The 21050-nt window shown below is 41.0% G+C and overlaps 1 protein-coding gene and 1 long non-coding RNA gene across 2 annotated transcripts; one reads left to right on the top strand and one right to left on the bottom strand.

The window, feature by feature from the left end:
* Nucleotides 1–729: 729 nt before the first annotated feature.
* Nucleotides 730–9299, bottom strand: LOC138108225 (uncharacterized). Its single transcript, XR_011149906.1, has 3 exons — nucleotides 8252–9299; nucleotides 5605–5684; nucleotides 730–825 (listed from the first exon to the last, which is right to left on the bottom strand). It is a non-coding gene; the product is annotated as an uncharacterized lncRNA (long non-coding RNA).
* ESD (esterase D) lies at nucleotides 9298–18695 on the top strand. Its single transcript, XM_069010572.1, has 8 exons — nucleotides 9298–9369; nucleotides 10309–10397; nucleotides 11925–12023; nucleotides 14655–14779; nucleotides 15127–15246; nucleotides 15389–15487; nucleotides 17234–17401; nucleotides 18476–18695. Exons 1-8 carry the CDS (start codon nucleotides 9302–9304, stop codon nucleotides 18554–18556), a joined length of 849 nt encoding a protein of 282 aa, XP_068866673.1. The 5' UTR covers nucleotides 9298–9301; the 3' UTR covers nucleotides 18557–18695.
* Nucleotides 18696–21050: the final 2355 nt, after the last annotated feature.

Below are 21050 nucleotides of genomic sequence, written 5' to 3'. Positions count from 1 at the left end.
TAGGCTCCAGCATACCTTAATTTCTTATGTTCTTTGGAAAACTCCTTTCCAGAATACCTGTTCCTACATAATTTGCACTGATCATTGAAAGATAATACATTTAGTTTATCAATATGGCACTTCAAGACATAAAAGCAAAGATATTTGGAAAAGAAGATACTAAGTTTCATTTATGGATGTATTCTCTGAAGGGAGTCAGCATTGTATATGCATCAACGAAGTCCCTTGTCAAAGGCTAAAAAAACCTCAGAAGTAAAGACAGTTTCTTGTCAGTATCATCAGTTGTCACCATGGAGGCAGGACACCTTCTCTTCCATAAATATTTCTGCAAGTGAATTTGCAATTGACATAAAAAAACCTCAAGGAGTTTATTTGCAAATTCTTAGGTCACAATTCACGGACAATAAAAATATTAGCATTTTATGAGCTCACTTTTATTCTTCCTGTTATATGATAAGTGTTCTGTAGCAGTAGAAGAGATTGAGAGTCTCAGAATCCTTAAACACTTCTTCACAGCTCTCAGGAACCCAGCAGTAAAAATTATATTCCTGCAACCACACAACTGCCGCAGGAAATGGAAGCAAAGAAATCAGTAGTTAAAATGATGGTTGCTGAGTTTCCAAGCAAATTTACAACATACTTGTTCTGTAAAGTCTCTGATGCTGAATAATTTGAAATGACAAAGATGTTTGGCTGATCAATGTCTCTTTGCAGAAAAAGCAAAAAAGTGTGCAAGTTGAAAAATTATTTCATGGAGTCATTTAGACTGGGAACTGCTGGTGACTCCTACTTAAATGTCCAGGCCTAAGCCAGTTGAGCCAGCTCCTAGAAGTAATAGAGAAAGAAAGGCAACCTAAAATTAGTATTTTAAGCAAGTGGAAAGAATTACCCTTTGGAATTGCCTACTGAAGAAAATCCCAGTCTTCAAATCCCACAAGTATAAAATATCTCCATTCAAAACTAACAGCAGATGTAATGTAGACACATAACTTTGCTTTTCAAAATTAAATACTTGGGGCTTCTGAGGCTAAGGCTAAGCCCCAAGAGATAGGCAAAAGAAATAAATTTCCCCCTGTTAATGGGACTATTATCAGTCACATTGGGGATCCTTGAGGAAAAACAGCTTCTCTACTGAATGGGTCTTTTGAGGAATAACCACCCGGGAGAAGGTAAAAAGATTCAGCTGTGTCATCTTCTGATCTGCCCCAGAAGCCAGTGGTTGATGAAACAGGAGCACACAGTGACATATTAAGTGAGGTTTCGCCTTACAGATCTACATCTAAGGATAAAAATGGGGAAAGACGCATGTTAAACAGATTATTGCAATCACTGTCAGACTACATTCACTTTTATTTATTCTTACAATTGTTTTCAGGAAGAGACAACTATTGCTGGGGACTTATTTGCTGATGGGCAACTGAGGTACAGTGAGATAAAATCAGCAAAAGAAGCCACTGAGTGAGCTAGGAACAGAACGCAGAACTTAAAAGACATGGATGAAGGTCCCCTTCCTATAAGCAAAGAGATTTCCAAGCACATCTGGAAATCTCCAGTTCCTATTGACCCATGAAAAAAAATTTCTAGCAATGCACAGTTATTGCAATTGAGGTTTATGTGTTTGAAATGAGTCAGGTTTACTTACTTCAGGTTTGTAGAACCAGAAAAAAATATTTCAAAAGTAGTTTATAAAGGCACTTCCTGAGATGAAGTACGGCACTTGTGAGACCATGAATGATCCAAACAAAGACAGATTATCCTAAAAGTCCTAAATAAATATCCTAAAATTTGATACTTTCCATGAGAAAAAAATGGTAGCCATTTGGGAAGCAGCACACTGGACCTGAAAATTAATCCAAGGCAGGATACCTACTTCAGAAAATTTTTGAAAGAAATGGAACTATTCAGGGTCAAACAAAGGTGGAAAATCTCAGGATTCAGAAGCAGACTAGTCCAACCGTTACTCCACCAAAATATTTGGAATTGCTGCCTACAACTATGCATAAAACAAAGGATGAAGTTTCCACAGAAGCATAATCATCATGGCTGTACTCTGGAAGTCAACATTTCTGTTCTCCATATTAAAAGTGTAGAAAATATTTTTCCCCCCTTTTTGTCTTGTAGACAGTGAACAGTTCAAGTCAGAAGGTTTGCTTCAATAGATTTTTCTGCAGTGCTTTGCACTGTGGACCTGGTCACTGTCAATAGCAATAAGCTCTTTCCTTTTTTTTCAATGAGCCCTATTATCAATAGTCCCTTCCTTACTGCAATTTTGATTTTTTTTCCAGAACTCCAGAATACGTTTCTAAACTGAAGTCCCTTCTTTTCACAAAGATCTGTTATCCTTCTGTCTCTATCTTTGTTACTGCAGGGAGTAATATAAACTGGCTTTTTCTTACCTACATATCTCAGACTGTACTCCATCTCATCACCCAGGTCATTAATAAAGACACTAAACAGTCCTGTCCCTCGTATTGATCCCTGAGGGGTGTCACTCTGACAGCTGGACTCTGGACTGCTGATCAATACTCTCCGAGCCCAGCAATCCAGCCAATATTCCACTCATCTTATTATCCACTAATCAAGCTCATATTTCTCCAATCTTGTTAAAAGGAGACAAGGAGACTATTAGAAGTTCTTTCAAAGCTCCTGTGAAAGTATACAACTTCCACTGCTCCTGCTTTGTCCATTGAAGCAGAATTCTCTTCAGAAGGTAATTAGACTGGTCGGGTGTGCTGTGCTCTTGGTAAATCCATGTTGGCTATTCCTAACCATCTTCTTATTCTTTTTATACCTGCAAATGGCTTCCAGGAGGATCTGTTCCATTACTTTCCTGGGAATGATGGTAAGGCTGACCTGCCTGTCATTTGCTTGATCTTTTAGACACTAATTTAAACACTTTTAGACACTAATTATTACTAAATAATCCCTATATTAGTGACTGAAAACTCATTCCATTCAAGATTTATTCTTTTTTTAAACTTTCAGAAGACCTACCTCTTCTTAAAATTCAGATCAATTAAGTTTTTTTGCCAATTGTCTTTGGGCAATATAAGCACCCACTTTTACTTTTTCATCTTAAAAGATGTTTGGAACCTTCTGACTTTTTCATTGCCTGTATTTCCTATATGAATCTTAGATACTATTGAAAAAATATTCTTTCTCCTGGGGATCATGCCAGTTGTTCCAAAAGCCATGTAGGCATGTTACCACATTCATTTTGACAGCAATAAATTACTGCCTTTTCCTCAGCCTTTCTAAAAGCCATGCTCTTTAAAAAAATCTTTTATTTGAATTTTGCATGACTCTCTGCCTTACCTCATTATAGATAACAGATTTAAATAGTCCTCACAGGAAGAATTTATGATACACATGAAGATTCTTTCTGCTACTTTGACCCTAATTTTGACAAATGACTTCAAGTCCGTGGCCTGAACTGTCCACCAAGACCAAGAAAGAAAGTCTACTGTACATGTATTACTTCAAGGCTCATGTAGGGATCAAGGAATGCTACTTGGTGTTGCTGATCTTAACTTATTCCAAAAGACATAAAGAAAAGACTGTCTCCCTTGGAAGGACAACCACAAGCCTAAACAAATGACATTTATGCCTCCACCTCTTCTTGCAGATCCCATTAATAAGATAAGCCCTAATGTTCTACTATACTATTTATTGGCTTAAATTGAATTTAAATTTGTCCTTTGGCATTTGCTAAATCAGATCTTCACTTACATTTCTGTCAGCCAATATCTTTCCTTAGCTGCAATTATACATCTAAGTTTACTTGAATATCTGAATTCAAAATACCAGCCTCAAAGGCTCAGTAAATACATGTACGTGGAAAAATTTCTCAAACAAGCAGACTCCTCATAAGTTCAAAATTAATCTGTACTAGAAAGAAATAGAAAACAAAGACATAATACAAATATGTGCAGTTAATTTACTATGAAAAAACAAGACCACTTTGTTTTTAATGGTAACACATTAAGAGGAAAATACTTTCCATCAGAATTACCAGGAGCATTTCCCTCACTGGATCTAACATCAGCTGTAATGTGCTTAATTGTCCATTTTTCTGAAGTTATTAATATTTCTTACGTTATTCTAATAAAAGAAGGATGATTGGTTTTTTTTCCCTTGGAAAAGTTGTAAGTGCTTTAACTGCTCCAGGGACAAAGAATTTTTCAAAAAACATTACTTTTTCTATTTTCTTATCACAAGTTACTTGTTTCTGCAACTGCAGAATATATATATGTGTATATATTTTCCACAGCCTCTCTGCAAAGAAGATTTATGAACATGCTCAGCCTCATAGCAGCTCAGAGTTATTGAGGTCATTCCTGACCACCAGGGCAGTGCTGCAGAAGCACCAATCCAAGATAAAGCCAAGTGAAAGAGGAGCCACGGGAGCTATGTAACTTGGATTACAGTGCAAGCAAGACAAAAGGACAATGCTGTGTCCCTGAAAAGACCTAGGGAATCAAATGACACATTAACTCCCTAATGAGCAAAAAGGAAATAATGAAATCAACAAATGGAGCAAAGCAGAAAAAATCCTCAATGTACACAGATTAAGTGAGGGTATATAAGAAAGAAAGAAAAGAAATTCAGATCTAACTTCTACCTAGGAATAAAAGGTAAGATAGATGGATGTAGCAGGAAGGGAAAATAATAAAGATAATCAATAACAAAACAGTGGCAGAAAATCCTCCCTTTCCCTGTGCAAACTTTCTCCCTTGAAAAGCTAAAGACTTGAAACAGGTTGTGTCAATACAGCCAGCATGAGATATACTGAGGGATGATACTGTTGCCAGCATATATGTTTCTCGAAAATGACTGACAGCCTGCCATAAGACATTTTAAGACAGTTTAGATAAATATCACATTAGAAGTATAAAAGACTAAATTATAAACAATTGCTATAGAGAATACTGGAGAAGTTCTTTATGGAAAAGAACAGCATACAAATAATCTCCTCGCAAAGTCAACAGTGAAGTGTAAATTAAGAACGCTGTATAACCAAAGTGAAGATGAGATCACACAAAAAGCTGAGAAAAAATGACTGAAAAGCAGAGAAAGTATGTTGGAATAGCATGTGCTGTACTGGAATACAATAAAGTAATATATAAAGCAAGAGTACATAAGCCAAAAGATTTTCCAAAGTGAGTATACGTCATTCTTTTCTTTTAGTATCCTCACGTCTACTGGTTGTCCTGCTGTACCACATGAGAAGCCTTTTAATGACGAAGGAAAGGAAGCCCACTTCCCATCTGGTATTTTTTAGAGAATTTGAAGTGATAGGCAGAATGCTAACAAAATGGATTCACAGGTGAGAACTGCAGACACTGTCTTAAAGGATACAGAAATGGAATTAAGGTTAAACAAACGTGCATAACCAAAGATACTAGAAAGATCTATACCACAGCACAGAAGAGACTGCACTAGCTTGGCTCCCTCTGCCTTACACTGTTCTTAACTCTACCCTGGTGTGTCAGCTCTGTGCCATGAAAACAGCTCTCTGGAGGCTGAAACACAGCCCTCACATCATTTACCCATGCATTTATGTTAAGTCTTTTTTGATTGAAAAGACATAAAAATAATGCTTACATCTTGACATCATGGAGATGTGAGGATGCCAGGGAAACTCATCAGCAGGCTCTTAGGTGAATCCTTCTAAATATATCACTCTGAAATGGGAGTAAATAGGGCAGAGGTTATCAAATGGACTTGGATAGGAAGAGCAGGAACACATCAAAATCTTATCAGTATCACTGCCTGAGTGGTTTCATACTGACAATAGATAAATAGATAAAAACAATTGCAGATACCAGAGAAAATGAGCTGTGTGTAACAACAGCTGTGTATATATATAAGAGAGAAAACAGACTGGATACAGTTCAGCTCAAATAAATAACTATCTTGCTAGTGAGAGACATTTAGAGAGCTACAAAATGCACACATAGAGATGGAAGGAACCGCTTGAAGAGTACTTGAGAAATACTAGTGAAGAAACACAATTTAATTTGATTAATGGCAACTTAAACACAGCTTGAAAAAGAGAAGTTGAGACAAGGAAATTTAAACAGCTCAGAGACAGACTATTTGTACCAACTACATCCAAGTACAGAGGCAGGATAGGAAAGCTGCTCTGGAAGACAGGATGCAAGGCCCAGGTCCAGAGTCCAGCAGCTGCAGTCCAAATAGAAGGTAACAGGGGGACAAAATTGTCAGTACTGTGCGTTGCTAGAATTAGGGATCAAAAATAGAAAAGGAATTACTGTCGCATTGGAAAAGTCAAGACTGCAAAATGTTACAGGCAAAACCAGTCCCTGCCAATGCAGTACATGGTACAAGGCTACAAAGTAGGAGGGAGCTTTGCTGAGGACATTTTTTTGACGGCATGTTTAACTGCAAATTAATAAAGAAAGAAAGAAATAATAAAAGAACAGCACAAAGTGGGATAATTTGGGTTATGAATAAAATGGAAACACTGCCAAGTATCTACTTTGTGATCTTGCAGGTGAGATGTAAAACACCTTCACTAGAATTCAGGTTTATTATAAAATCAGCAGTCTGTCTGGTGGCAGCTGCCATGAAGAACTCTGAAATCCTGAGGGGAGGTAAAACATTTGGAATGCAATGATGCAGTGGTCCCAGCTCAGGCCACTTCAGCAACTTTCTTCCGCCTTGAAGTGGTTGAGGGACAATGACATGAACAGAAATGCTGCTTTAAATAGTTCACTAGTATTGGATTCCCTGGATTCACTTTCTATTTCATTCTTCATTTTTTACTGCTCCAGATTTTTTTCTTCTGAGCCAGGAGGGCCACCTTTGCAGCATGGGAGTTTGGAGGTGCCCAGGGCACAGCTGCCCCCACTTCACTTCTGGTCCAAAGCGCTGAGGTGGGAGCAGCACCACTGTTGTCCCAAAATACCCCGTGTGCAAGAGGCCAATCCACACACAAAGTCCAGGCATTTATTTACAGTTCTATGCAAAAAGGGGCGCTGGGCAGGAAATCCTCAAGGCAAGCATGATGACTACCAAAACTCTTCACTATTTATACATTTTAGTTAACAAAGGCATCAGTGTTCATTGGCTACAAGTTACCTAGTTCTCTTATTGATTAGTGTTCTGTCTTCTGTTGGGTAGCGATTGTCTCGCTTCTCCTGCTAATTAGCATGCATGCTTAGTTTTTCTCGAGTCAGTGGGTTTCTTGAGTCAGTGGGTTGTGAGTTGACGGTCACAATCTCCCCATCAGAATTATCTTCTAACCAATTAGAGCTGATTTCAGCACAGTTAATGAGTTTTCTTGGTTATTTTCTTCCCTGCTCTAGGAGTTCTGCCAAATGTCCTTGTGGCCCATGAATTCTGCATTCTTTGTGCCCACTATCAGCAGCACATCACTCTCCCCTTCTTGGGTGAAGAACCTTCACCCAAGCTTTGCTAACCCCTCCCTAGGTCTGAGACCACTGAAGCATGTCAACCCCTAAAATTTATCAAGGCAATTCTACCGTCAAGCAATTAGTCTTTGTAACACCTGACCATCAATTAGAGCTCGTTCGCTGCTGTTTCACGGATTAAATCTCCTTTTCTGATTAGGCTTCAAAGTATATAAAGATCAAACATCACAGAGTAACCTTCCTTAAGAAAATGTTTACATATTTAACGTTTTGCAACCCCGCGGCGCCCGCAGGCCCCACTCCCCCCATGCTGAGGCCGCGGCCGGGCAGAGCCATGGCGGCTGGGGGCGGGACGGGCCAGCCCCGGGGCGGCGGGAGGAGCCGCCTCCGCGCCAGGGCCGTCCCTTGCCCCGCGCCGCCCGGCCCCAGCGCTCCGCCGCGGTAAGGGAGCGGGCACGGGAGCGGGAACGGGCCGAGAGCGTGGGGAGGCGGTGGCGGCAGCGGCAGGAGCGTGCAGGCCCGGCCGGAGGGGAGGGATCTCCGCCTGCAGGGGCGGGAGGGTGGAAATGGAGGCACAGGAGCGCGCTGTGGCGCTGTGGCCGTGTGGAAAGGGGCGCTCCGAGCCGGGCCGCGCCGGGGCCTTGCTGCTGTCCCGGCGCCCCCGGCGCGGCGCTGCCCTGCGAGGGCGGTGAGGCGCTGCTGGGCGGGCGCCCCTCGGCCCCAGCCCCGCGGGGGCGGCAGGAGGCAGCGATGAACCCCCGCGGGCTCCCGTGGTGCGGCGTTCTTCTTTCCCGGTGCCCCATAGCACCGCGCAGGTGTGAGGGATGGAACGTTTTCGTTTTGACATTTGTTACCTGCTCTGATGGTACCTGGGTTCCCCTCAGGATTTTCTTGTGCGCCGGTGACAGCACCCCAGGGAATGGCCTGAAGCTGTGTCAGAGCGGGTTTAGTTTGGATATCAGGAAAAGGCTCTTCACCCAGAGGGTGGTTGGGCACTGGAACAGGCTCCCCAGGGAAGTGATCACAGCACCAAGCCTGGCACAGTGCAAGAAGTGCTTGCACAATGCTCTCAGGCACATGGTGTGATACTTGGGGATGTCCTGTGCAGGGCCAGGAGATGGACTCGATGATCCTTGGGGGTCTCTTCGAACTCAGAATATTCTATGATTCTGTGACTCTGTAGACTATTCGCCTTTCTGCTGTCTGCTTGGCCTTACTGCCCCTGTGCACGCTGACAGCGTCCACTTTTGTGTCAGCCTTCCCGAGTTTCCTTAGCACATTTGCTACACTTGTACCACCAGCTGTTCTAAAACTCCCAGGACTCTTCTTTGCTTGTATTTCATGCTGTTTGCCATGGAAATAAGCCTTCTGCTCCTCTGTTTCTGCTGTCCCACAGACTGTTAGAACATGGTAATTAATTTCCATCAAAGCTGAGAACAAGGCTCAGTATTGTGGTAGTTAGTGGCTGGATATTGTCACACACAGAGAAGGAAAGGTGGGACAGGTTTCTCTCCTTCGTGGTAATTGTGGAGGTAACAGCCTGGCACAGGGAGCTCCAGGTTAACCACAGCACATGAGAATGCTTGTTTGGTAGCCAAAGAGCAAGCCACGGTTAGTGCTGAGGTAAAGGTCATTGGAGATGTGGGTCTGTAGGAAAGCAGGTAGGCTTTGCCCATTCTGCTCACAAGAGTTCAGCCTCCCCTGTCCCTTTTCTGTGGGGAAATAGAAAGTTAATGAAAGATCAGAAAACATGTGCAGGAAATTCTTCTGAAAAATACAACACTAAGCAAAGGTATTTCAAGTTGTATTCAACTGTTCTGTTTTCAAAAAGTCTAAGACCAGGAGTGTTTTATTTTCAAATATAACTTCCTCCTTTTTTTTTTTTTTTTTTTTTAGTTAAAATCATGGCACTGAAACAGGTTTCCAGCAACAAATGCTTTGAGGGTTTCCAGAAGGTGTTTGAACACGACAGGTAAACACCACTAAAACAATTGAGATGTTTAGCTTGGGGCAGTGAATCCATACTGTCATTGCTGTCAGTGTTTTCCGTCTGCAGGGAAATAGCATGTTCTCACTAATATCCATATTTCGGTTAGGAATAATGTCTGCTGCTGCTTTGGCTGTGCTCTTGAATTCCTGTGTTAATGTTTAACATGATCCAGTATATTAGTGCTGCAGATCTGAGGTGGGAAGCCAGTATTTTTACCTTTGAAAATGAAGCTCCGTTACTTTCAGTTGTCCTGTTTGCAGCACAGAGAACCACTGTGTGTGCAAAGTTCCACTCACTCTACTGGATATCTCACTGCTGTGCGCTCTGGAAAAGTGCTGTGAGCAGACAGACTCAGTAAATATATTTTTGTTTGATGAAGGTGAACAGAAAAATAAGCTTTTTAAAATATTTTTGATCCAAATAAAATCATTGGTTTTGCTTAAATAAGAGTTTATTCACCATTTTAGGCTTTAGTATTAATTGAGCAACTAATTGGTCTGTAGACTTAGCAGATTGAAAACCTTCTCTGGCATGTGTGGTGCATTGTATGTTGTGCAACTCGTGGACGTGTTCTTCAGTAAAAATTACTTTGCAATTTAATAGATAAAGCGCAAGATAAGTATTGCTGGGATTCAAAATTCAGTTTTCAACCTGTTCCCAGTTAGCACCACTGTGAAAATGTGTTTTATTTGTGGGTCTCTGTTTTAAGTATATTCAGAGCAAAGTTGGAAAGTTAGCTATTGACAGTTCTAGAGTCTCAGTTTAAAATTCCATCTTCCCTTCTTTTAACTTAGTTGTTACAATTCACTGACCAGATCTCCCTTTGAATGAAATGCAGTGATCCACTGATTCCTTTTTTTTAATGTTAGTGACCTTGTTAATTAAGTAGTGGTGATAACAAGAAGTATTTTATTAATACAGTGCAGAGCTAAAATGCAAAATGAAATTTGGAATCTACTTGCCTCCAAAAGCGGAAACTGGAAAGTGTCCTGTGCTTTATTGGCTCTCGGGTAAGTAACATGAGTCTTAATAACTTAAAAAATACAATCTTCAACATGTTTAAACTACTGCACTACCATTACTGAAAACCTAATGTAGAGGTACTGCAGTGGCAGCTCCTGAATTCTACAAAACCTCATCTTTTGGAAGGTGGATTTGATCTGAGCGTACTGTGATAAATCAGGATGCAGCTTGGGGGTAGCCTACCAGATTGTGTTGTAAAATGCTCAGTGTTTGAAGTGTTCTACCCTTTTGTTCTAAAATGTTCATACCTTTTGTTCCAAAGCCTATATATAAAGGTTCTCTTGGAAGGCCTTGCCATTGGGATACCTCTTGCTTTCCTTTGTTTATGACAGACTGCTTCAGCTAACAGGGTAGGGATGTGAAATAGAGCCCATGGAAGCCAGCACATTTGTCCTGTGGACTCCACCTTATTCTGAGTACTATTTTGCAGGAAGCAGTGGATGAACTTGAAAAGAGAGGTGCTGTCAGCTGCCTTAGCACAGGCATGTCTAGTGTGAGGCAAACCTGTGGGATACATAAGGGCCATGGCCTTTTTTGTGAAGAGGTTTGGAGTGAAGCTGTCTTATCCACAATTAATAATTAAATCCTTTTTTTTTTCTTTTATTGAAAATAAAAAGCAGAAACTCTGTTTTGTAATTCTAGGAGTTGCTTTATTGAGATTTGTGTTTAGAAAGTTGGAGACCAGATTGTTAGTGTGGAGACTTGAGCTGCTTGTATGTATTCATTTCACAAAATAGCTGGTGGGTCTGATTTTTATCATGACAGTGGACTGGGTAAAAAAGTTTATGCTTGAAGTTAGGCACATCAAAATTGTCTGAAGAGCTCTAAGCCATGCAGCACATTTATTTTATTGAATGTAAACCATGTTGTCTTGGGCAGTATATCAGTCAAATTAGGTTACTGGCAACTTGTCCTCAGAGAAAACAAGAATCATTAACTGCTCTCAAATTGCACAGTGAAGAAGAATTTAAATATTGGTGTGAAGTATAATTTATTTGTAATTGGACTTTATTTGGACCTGCTGCTGTACAAAAGGCACGTATTGCTGTGGGTTTTGGAGTCAGAGTGCTTATGGGCCCTTTATCCTGTCTAAAGTATGTAGAATTTGTCAGACCACGTGTGTGATTCTGTAATGCAAACAGCTGAGATGACAGTAGAAGGAAAAATGTAGTTGCAGGGTTAGGTGAAGTTAGCAGTGTCAGCCTCAGCAAATGCCTGTGGTCAGTGGGTTTAAATGCACAGTAGCTGAGGGCACTGCACACTGTGTGAGCTGGTGCTCCAGGGGATACAGGGTACACATGGATCTGGTTTTGATCACGTGTTAGTGTGACTAGATGGGACAGAGCAACTGTGTTCCTGTGAATTGTTAAGTATTGTTGAGCCTAGTGAAAACATTTTCCATGTTTATGGAGATAGGAATTCCTCTTGCTTTTCAAGACATTTTCTGTCAGAAGGAGCTTTGAAACCAGTATGCCGTGAGCAATGGGTAACCAGCGGGATTTGTGTTTCCCTAGGGTTAACCTGCACAGAACAGAATTTCATAACGAAGGCGGGGTTTCAACAAGCAGCAGCTGAGCACGGCCTTATTGTCGTGGCACCAGACACAAGCCCACGTAAGTGTAACGAGACACATGGTAGAGTCATTGCACTGAAGTGCACTCTCTGTCCCCAGAGAATGGGGTGCTGCAGTGTGCTGAAAAGTGTGTTGCCCACCTGAGTCAGAATTTGACCTCACCTCTGCATCTTGCATTGTTCACTAGATTACATTGTGTATGCTCTTAATAACGGGGTAGTGAGGGTTTGACATTTGAAACTCTTATTGTGGCACTGAAACTAGAACAAAGGGGCTCTAGAGTTCAGCACAGATGAGGAGAGGGAGGAAAAGTGAAACAAGAAATGGGTGTTATTAGAATTCTTGCTGACATTTTGCAGCTTGCTGAGACCCTATAAAACCTGCAGAACCGTGTTGCCACACAAAGCTGCAGTGCTTGCTCTTTATTGTATTCTGTCTTCTAAAGCCAATTAAATACATGTCTTCAGAGGATTACAATACTTGGAAAAGCAAACCAGAAACCCTTCTCCCCTGCAGCTACAATAGACTAGTGATGAATGGATTTTTTAAATGATGTGCTGTTTTTTAAGGCTGAGCTTATGGTGTGGGAAACCTGAAAATGGTGGATCTGCAGTTATTGGAAATACTGTTATTTGGGGATTCACTGTTTTATGTTTTGTATTTGTTGGATTCTGCCACAGTCTCATGAGTGCTGTAAACAAAGGTGGCAGCCTTCTAATATTTCCCAAGCTTTAGTGGGTCACATCTGACTGCAGGCAATACGGGGGAAAAGCGGTGTTCTTTCCGTAAAGTATTTTTTGCATCTAGGTTCAGAAGTTGTGTCAGGTCCAAGAACATAAATACATGTTTCTAATAAAGAAGAGGGACAGAAGAGCAAAACTTGTGTATGAATGAGCTTTACACTTAGTTGTTGCTTTTTGCTGCAGGCTAGAGATGGGCAGCTAACCTTTGTGTTACTCACATTGGGTAATTATACTGGAACTTGTTTTTGGTGCTGAGTTTTCTCTATCAATGTGTAAATGCCTTTGTATAGGTCATTGATTTGTCCATTTTCTTTTAAATCCCTCGTGGCACCTTCTCTCTTGCCTTTCAGTCTAAAAATTGATAAGGATTGCTCTCCTATTTAGATGAATTTTGGTATGTGCTTCATATTATACTCTTAAACTTTAGCTCACAGACCCCAAATGTTCTTAAGTCTCTTTGAGTTGTCTGGAGAAACAAATGAAAAGCAATTCAAATATAATCATGAGCCGAGAGGTATTGAAAATGCTTACATGTGCTTTTCAATTGTGTAGTTATGACTGCATGAGAATTACTTTCCAGGACCCAGGAGATGTATGTAGATGGGGAAAAAAGACTGCATGAAATCATTTAATATTTGTCATTACAGACTCTGTAAGGCCTTGATAGATTTTATTTTTCCTTCTTCAAGGGGGTTTGTTTTTCCAGACAGGTATATTGAGCAATATTATGGAGATTCCTTTTCAGATTTCTTTTTTTCAAGGCTTCCTGTAAGTTTTTTTTAGCATTTAATGAGCTTTGCCTTCATTGCATGGCAGGACTTTCTGAGTTTTTGTCCATCTCCAAGGTATTGTACTTTTACATCCAACATGTTGTTTAAGCACCCCTGTGACTGCTGGACTGTTAAGTTACAAAATCACTCAGTGTTCAAGGACATGTCACTGGAGCAAAGTTTGATCCTTGTACAAATCTGGTTTCACATGGTGGCAAGGTGGCAGCCATCTCTGCACAGACTGTGAGGGGCTGTTGAGTTACACATGGGTTTGTAATACAATCTGACAGGGGTAAAAGGCCATGTAATTTTTGATTGCAGAAACTAGGAAATAATGGCCTCTTTCTCCAAAACATTCCTATCACATGTACCTTGAAATATTACATTCTGTTCTGCAAACCAGGCTGGTAAATCACAGACAAATCAAAGGGAGGACTGGATGGGATGTACTGACTTACAAGAACTCATCTGCAAATTTAGTTTGAAAGTGTAGCCTTGGAAAAGAGGATACAATCCTGGAGTTACTCAAAGAAGAAATTATTTAGGCTTCATGGAGAATTATAGGTGGGACCAATGAAATGAATTGTGGAAAAGGTAGAGGTATAGACTTCTGAAATTATAGGAACAGTGAATGATAGTCTTCTGGAGAATCTTAAAAAGGGAGGTGTAGCAGGCATTATTTAAAGCACATAAACTGGCTTGGATACACCATTTGGTGATACATGGTTCTGTCATTCTGGGGGAAAAGGAAATTTTCTTCTGTTTCTGCTTCTCACATAGCTTCTTGTACTTGATAGGATGAGGTCTAATGTCTGAAATAAGCTGGTAGCACCAATTAACAAGTGCCAACTTTTGGTTAAGTCCCTGGGTGAATTGGACAAAGCTTTTCAGAAGTAATTTAGGAGATGTGTATGCTATATTTATTTATGAAGAGATACCGACACTATTTAGAAATTGGATATATCTGTAGGTATTATGTAAGTGACATTTTGAAGTGTTGAAATACACTTGAAAACATTGTACTAATGAATGAAAATCCGAATTGTCTTCTAGTTGAAGGGGCAGAGATATGATTGAGAGACTTGTGTCCTGAATCTGGTTTGTATGGCAGGTTCTCCAATTCTGAACCTGTAGTAAAGGTAAGATTTTTCATGCTAGGTGGCTGCAATATTGAAGGAGAAGATGAAAGCTGGGATTTTGGCACCGGTGCTGGTTTTTATGTGGATGCCACTGAAGATCCTTGGAAAACAAACTATAGGATGTATTCCTACATAAAGGATGAGGTAACTTTGTTGCTGGGTTCTCCTGCTGTTGCTGGGTAAGATAAAGGGGTGTGGCTCAGTCATAAGAAATTCCCACATCTTGTGTTACAAGGTTATGGTAGATTTCTGTAGAGATACTTTGAGTTATCAAAGTACTTTCACTTATTGTCAATTGAACTGTTTCCTTTTGATACCACATCCCTCTGCAAATTGCATTCAGGCCATGATCCCAGATGTCAGGCTAGAACCAGAGATGTGCCTTTGGTTTCAGTGGCATTAAAGGGCATTAGTTGGTTAGTTGTGTGCTTTTTTCTTAAATATACTCAAGTTGCTTTAACATTTTTATTACACTCTTGTTTCCTTTACAGCTGCCTAAACTAATAAATGCCAATTTTCCAACTGACCCTGAACGGATGTCTATTTTTGGGCATTCCATGGGAGGTCATGGAGCTCTTATTCTTGCTCTGAAGAATCCTGGAAAGTACAAAGTAAGATGAAGTATAGCTTATATGAGGTATACTAATGCCTATATAGATTTCTATAGATGTGACCGAAGAAAACATAAATAGTTTCAGTTGCTGCAGTTCATTGTTACATAGTATTTTTTCTTCCTGTTGTCTTTCTGAACAGTCTGTATCAGCATTTGCTCCTATCTGCAACCCAATTCAGTGTCAGTGGGGGAAGAAAGCCCTTGGTGGATATCTGGGACCAGATACAAGCAAATGGGAGGTATGTGTTGCAGCTGCAGTTCTTTAGTAACAGATGAATGAGTGATCTGCAAATACATCACAGCAGGAGCCTGGAAAAAAACTCTGGAGTGTCCATGAGATAGTACTGTTGTTTTACTGCACCCCCAAGCAGAGAAGAGCATTGTTTGTTTCTGGCAGGAGTGACATGCTGTTGCCTTATGGTGCTTATGAAAATGCAATGAGGTACAAGTCTCTCATCAAATCAGCTACATTTCTCTCAGTTCTATGAAGATTTAAAAGTCTGGGCTAAGAAGAATTAGGAGCAGTGTATTTTTGTAGTAGCCTGAAGAGAGAGACTGCTGCAAACTGTTCAGACTGATGAGCCTTGTGACATTTTTCAGGGGCAGCCAGTGGGAGGCCTCCAAAAGGAGCCCGCTGGATACTTGGAAATCAGTGCATTTCAGTACAGCATTAAACTAGGCAAAGTTAGATTTTAGCTCCAGGGCCCTAATTTTAAGCTATCAGTAGTTGTATATGAATGGCTAAGATACAAAAATGTTTGTCTGCATGGTTGCTGCATTATTTGAGCAGCCCTTCAGTATTTTTAATCTCAACTTAAACATTGCACTGTATTTCTAGAATTAAGTTGGAAGGGATTGTAGTGACCATGTACTCGGATTTCCTTGTAAATAAGCACAAGCTTCAGTTCAGTCCCCTGTAAATTGGATTAAAGTATGTCTGATTAAAACTTTGCAGGATTGGCGAGTACTCTCTGCTTTCATAATTGTTAATAGAGTAGTTTGTGTACTTAGAAACCACCAGTTAAACTTGCTTAGACTTTATGTAATGGATTTGTTGTGAAACAAAACAAAACAACACCCCCAAAACCTGTTTTCTGTCCCCTTGTTTTGGAGCTCTTCTGCAAACCTAGTCCAGTAGATCAACAGCAATCATCAGGAACAGACTTAGAGATGTCTTTGGCACAGATATACAACCTCTGATCTCTGTATTTTGGCTTAAAATTGCCATGTAAGTATGTTCAGGATCATTTGATGGCCACAGTGCTGGGCTGAGCCCAAGCTCCCATTTCCATCATAGTGTCATTTCTGGATCTGGTGGCATCCTGGAAGGATGGCTCTGATACCTTGGTGCAGGGCTTTGGATTTTGCTGTCTACTGGTGACTTCACAGCCTTAAACACTTCACTGTCTTTTTAAAGGAGTTGTTTGAGTATGTAACACACACAGCACCCCATGGGTAACATGTTCCCCATCACAGTTATATTTTGTTACATGTATGTTTAGAGTCTTTAATTTTTGTTTCTCAGTTGCACCAAGTTTTCTTGGTCAAATTGTCACTGTAACCTTCAGGTCAAATGCCTTCCCACGAGCACAGTTGCGTTACACCGGTGTTTTGACTTTTAGCTGCCAGAATAATTACACCAAGATACCAGGTTTCATCAGCAGGACCTAGTTCCTGCACAAGGGTGTGAATTAGTACTGACTATATTGCTGTTCTTCCATTCTGTAGGAATGCAGCCCTGGGCTGGATGTTCTGTTTGGTCAAACTGCCAACTTGGTAATTACCTAGCTCATACAATTTGCCTTTTTTAAAGCAATGGGTATTACGTATCAGTTGCCTGGAATTTCCCTAGATTCTTGCTCTTCCAAAGTGCAACTTGGTGTCCTGCTCTATGCTGCCCAGGACTCTCTCTGTGCTATTCTTTTCCTGTGGTTGACAAATTGAAACCAGTTTAACTGAATGTCGTTTCTCTTTTATTTTTGCAGGCATATGATGCTACCCAGCTTGTCAAGTCCTACTCGGGCTCTCGCCTCGACATCTTGATTGACCAAGGCAAAGAGGACCAGTTCCTGTCCGCGGGCCAGTTACTGCCTGATAACTTCATCGCTGCCTGCACCGAGCGGAAAATCCCAGTAGTCTTCAGACTGCAGCAGGCAAGTTGCTTCTGCAGTCCTTGGTTGGTGGATTCTTGTTTGTGGTTTTTGGTTGTATGCAGCAGGCAGTGAGGAGAGTGTCTGTAAGGGGGCAGGCATGCTCCCACTGCGGGTCTGTCCCTGGCCATGTGAGGAGGAGGGTGAGAAGCGACACTTTCCCATCGCGCTGGCCATCAAGGTACACACATCACCCGCCCGATTCAGCCGTGCTTCACCACTAGGTGCCGTCGTGCTTCCAGCTTGGACAGGCTGAGCCCTTCGTGGGGACTCAGGCTGCCGGTGCTCGGCTGAAGACACAGCATTAATCATTTTTAATGAGTATTGTAGTCACTGTACAGCCAAAGTGACAGATGGCCTTTTGCTGCATCCCTTGTCTGTGCTGCGGGTTTTGTGTTTACCATAAAACTTCGCAATTTAGTTTGCATGTGTTTGTGTAAATTAGGGAAGGGGTGGAACTGCTTGACATCCTAGATTCATGTAAAGACCCATGTGGAGGGATTGCTCTTACCTGCAGTGCAGTGACCCAGAACAACACTGTCCTCAGAGCATTGGAGTCTTTGTAAGCCACTGGCAACTTCCACCCAGACCCAATGGGGAGCCCAGTGATGGAGAGTGAAGGATTGTCCTCTGGTTTATCATAACCTTGCACCTAAAGATAGAGTTAGTGCTGATGAAGAGGGGTCAGAGGGTGACATTGCAGCACGGTGATGGAGCAGTAACTCAGACCTGGGCTGTGTTCTTTATGCCCTCCCTGTGCTTTACCAGAACAGTACCTGTGAGGGCAAGTGTTCTCTCAGATTGCATCTCCCTCTGCAGCTGACCCATGCTGTTACCCACCTCTAGCTTACAGGCCTAGATTTGGGCAGCTTAAGGTACTTTCTGTTTGTTTAGCTTCCTGGTGCTCATCTATACTTAAGCTGTTACACATCCCTTGCCATTTTTATATATATTCCAGGTATTTCTTAAAATGGATAAAACCAGGAGAGTGATCACCTTTCCTTTAAGAGAGCTTAGTGTGATTGCTTTACCATGAACTGTATGTTCTCTGCTGATTTCTTTATTGTTCTTTTCTAGGGTTATGATCACAGCTATTTTTTCATTGCTTCATTTATTAATGACCACATCAAACACCATGCAAAATACCTCAGTGCTTGAATCATTTGGATGCTGCCTGGCCAATATGAATCAAGAGATAGAGGTGAACTAAACAAAAATCATTTGCTGAAGTACTGCTTGTAAAATGGAGCTCTTCTGATTGTACTGCTAAGAAAAATAAAAGTCCCACTTAATTTGATGTGTGTGCTTTAGATTAAGTATTGGGAATGTTCTTGCATGCTTGGAAAACTCTTGATGTCATGAAGTTACATCTGCTGCATTTTGGGTCAAAATGTAAGCCAGCAGATGAGTGAGTTTCAGACCGTGTGGGTGTGTATGTGGCACCTCCAGATAGCTTCTAGTGCAACTGTGCCGAGACTGTGATGAACAACAGCGTGCCCCTGCAGCTAATTAATTACTGGGGTTTACTTCATACTTTAATGGTAAAGGAAGTTGTTAGTGGCACAACTAATCAAGCAACTTAATTAATCTGAAGTGGTAGGTGTATTTTTCCTTGGCCTGTGTAAATACCTTCCAAGGACCAAGTCCCGTGGAGAATGCAGACAAACGCCTGCTGTGCACAGTAGTTTACTGTCCTCTGCGTTATCAAGTAAATGATCTGGAGTATTTCATGGATGATACTTATAGAAAAGACCTCTTAAAAACCATGTGAAGGAAGCAGTCTATAGTAAAAAGGATTTTTTCTCCACTTGCCTTTGATTCTTAAGTGTGAAAGGCTTGTACTGTGTTTCTTAGATGTGACAGGACTGAGAAGAAACTGCTAAATAGATCTGAAAAAAGCAATTGCTGTCTAGATGATCTAATATCTCATTGCTGAAATCAAGTGTGCTTATTTTACAAAAGATGGCAGAATTTAGTCCTGACAGTTGTTCATCTAAAATAGCTCCTGATGATATAATCCTGCCAGCTACTTTGGACAAGAACACAGATTGTTTCAGTGAGCTGCAAGTAAACTCAGCTCTCTCATGGTTCAGCTGGACCTGAATCATTGCCCAAACCTTGACTCACTCTTGCCAGAGGAAATACTATGATAGATGTAGGATGGGTTGCCTTTTTTAAGCAATGCTGAATGCTCTCCTGTGTCTCTGACTCCTGCTAGATTCTAGGTTTACAGGGAAGCTGGTGCTGGTGCCAGCCTTAAATTATGCATTGACTTTTATCCATCTTGCATCTATTTATTTATTAAGTAAGCTCTGAAGGCTGGTAAGATACAACTGTGTGCATTGCAAGAGTTCTCCACAAGGAAATTATTGCAGAAAGATCCTCTGCTTCCAAAATCCCCCATCAAATGTGAAGAAGTACAGCCCATAGAGTCACCTGTTCACAAAGGTTAAGACACTCCATTAGAGAAATTGGAATCTAGGAGAATCTGTACTTGGATGACTTCAGAAACCTGCATGGGAAAGAGAAGGCTGGATGCTGTGACCTGCTCCTTGTTTCTGCGGCCAATGATAGAACAAAGCAGCTGAGCACGGCCCTGGCACACTGGGTTATCCCCAGGGCTGAAGGCATTCACACAAATTACTGTGTTTACTGCTTGGATTCTATCAAGGAATCTTCAGGTTTTGTTTGCTAAAGCAGAAGCCTGCAGAACAATCTCTCCACGAGGAGAATAAGCTGCCCTGTACAGAGAAGTGTAAGCAGTAAAATGAACAACTCTCATATATCAATGTGAGCAGGAGCAAACTGAAGGAGGGGTCTCCCCCCTTCTCCCTGAGCCCAAGCCCAGCCCTGGCAGCAGAGGGCAGATAAATTCACTGCCACTGATGACTGGCAGGGAGGCCTTCCCAGCAGGAGCAGCAAACAAAGCTGCAGGGAGAACACTGCAGTTACCAGCGGGGTCTTAGGCCTCCTTTAGCTGCAAAATTCCTTTATTTGTATCACATCATCATCTTCTCCCATCCCCAAACCCATCATTTCCAGTGTTAAGCTCTCCAACCGCCATCTCTTTTACAAGAAATCATCAGTCACAGGGATGGGCATTAAGGGGTTTCTGCAAATAATACAGTTTAATTGTAACTACCATAAAGATTTTCTATATACGTTATGTTCACTGTGAAGGGTATTACAGATTTGCCATGCATGTTTTATTGCACATAAATATTGTACAAAGGATCATGAAGATTCTCTTTTTAGCCGTACAGGTTAAGACTGCATAAAAAAAGCTGTATTACAAAATACTTAGAGCTATTTATTTACAGCCAACTTCAAGCAAATACTGAAAGACACTATCAGGAGAAAAAACAATATTTTAATTATGAAAAAACAAGATTTGTCAAAATAATAATAATTACAAAGCTTCATGTTGCCATATATACATTGTAAAAAAATACTCAGGAAACCTGCATTTTATCCCTCAAGATGCAGAAATCAATATTCCTATTTTTATACTTGATCCTTGAATGCTTTTAAAATTTGATAAACTCTGACTTGAAAACTTATTTTCTTTACATTGCTCGAGCTTTTTGACAAAACAGATATTTGTGCAGCTCTGTAAAATATTAAAATACATTTTCATTTAGTGTTAAAGTGC

The sequence above is a fragment of the Aphelocoma coerulescens genome, chromosome 1 (genome assembly GCF_041296385.1).
Source record: "Aphelocoma coerulescens isolate FSJ_1873_10779 chromosome 1, UR_Acoe_1.0, whole genome shotgun sequence".
Lineage (NCBI taxonomy): Eukaryota > Metazoa > Chordata > Aves > Passeriformes > Corvidae > Aphelocoma > Aphelocoma coerulescens.
This window is presented reverse-complemented; position numbering and strand designations above follow the sequence as displayed.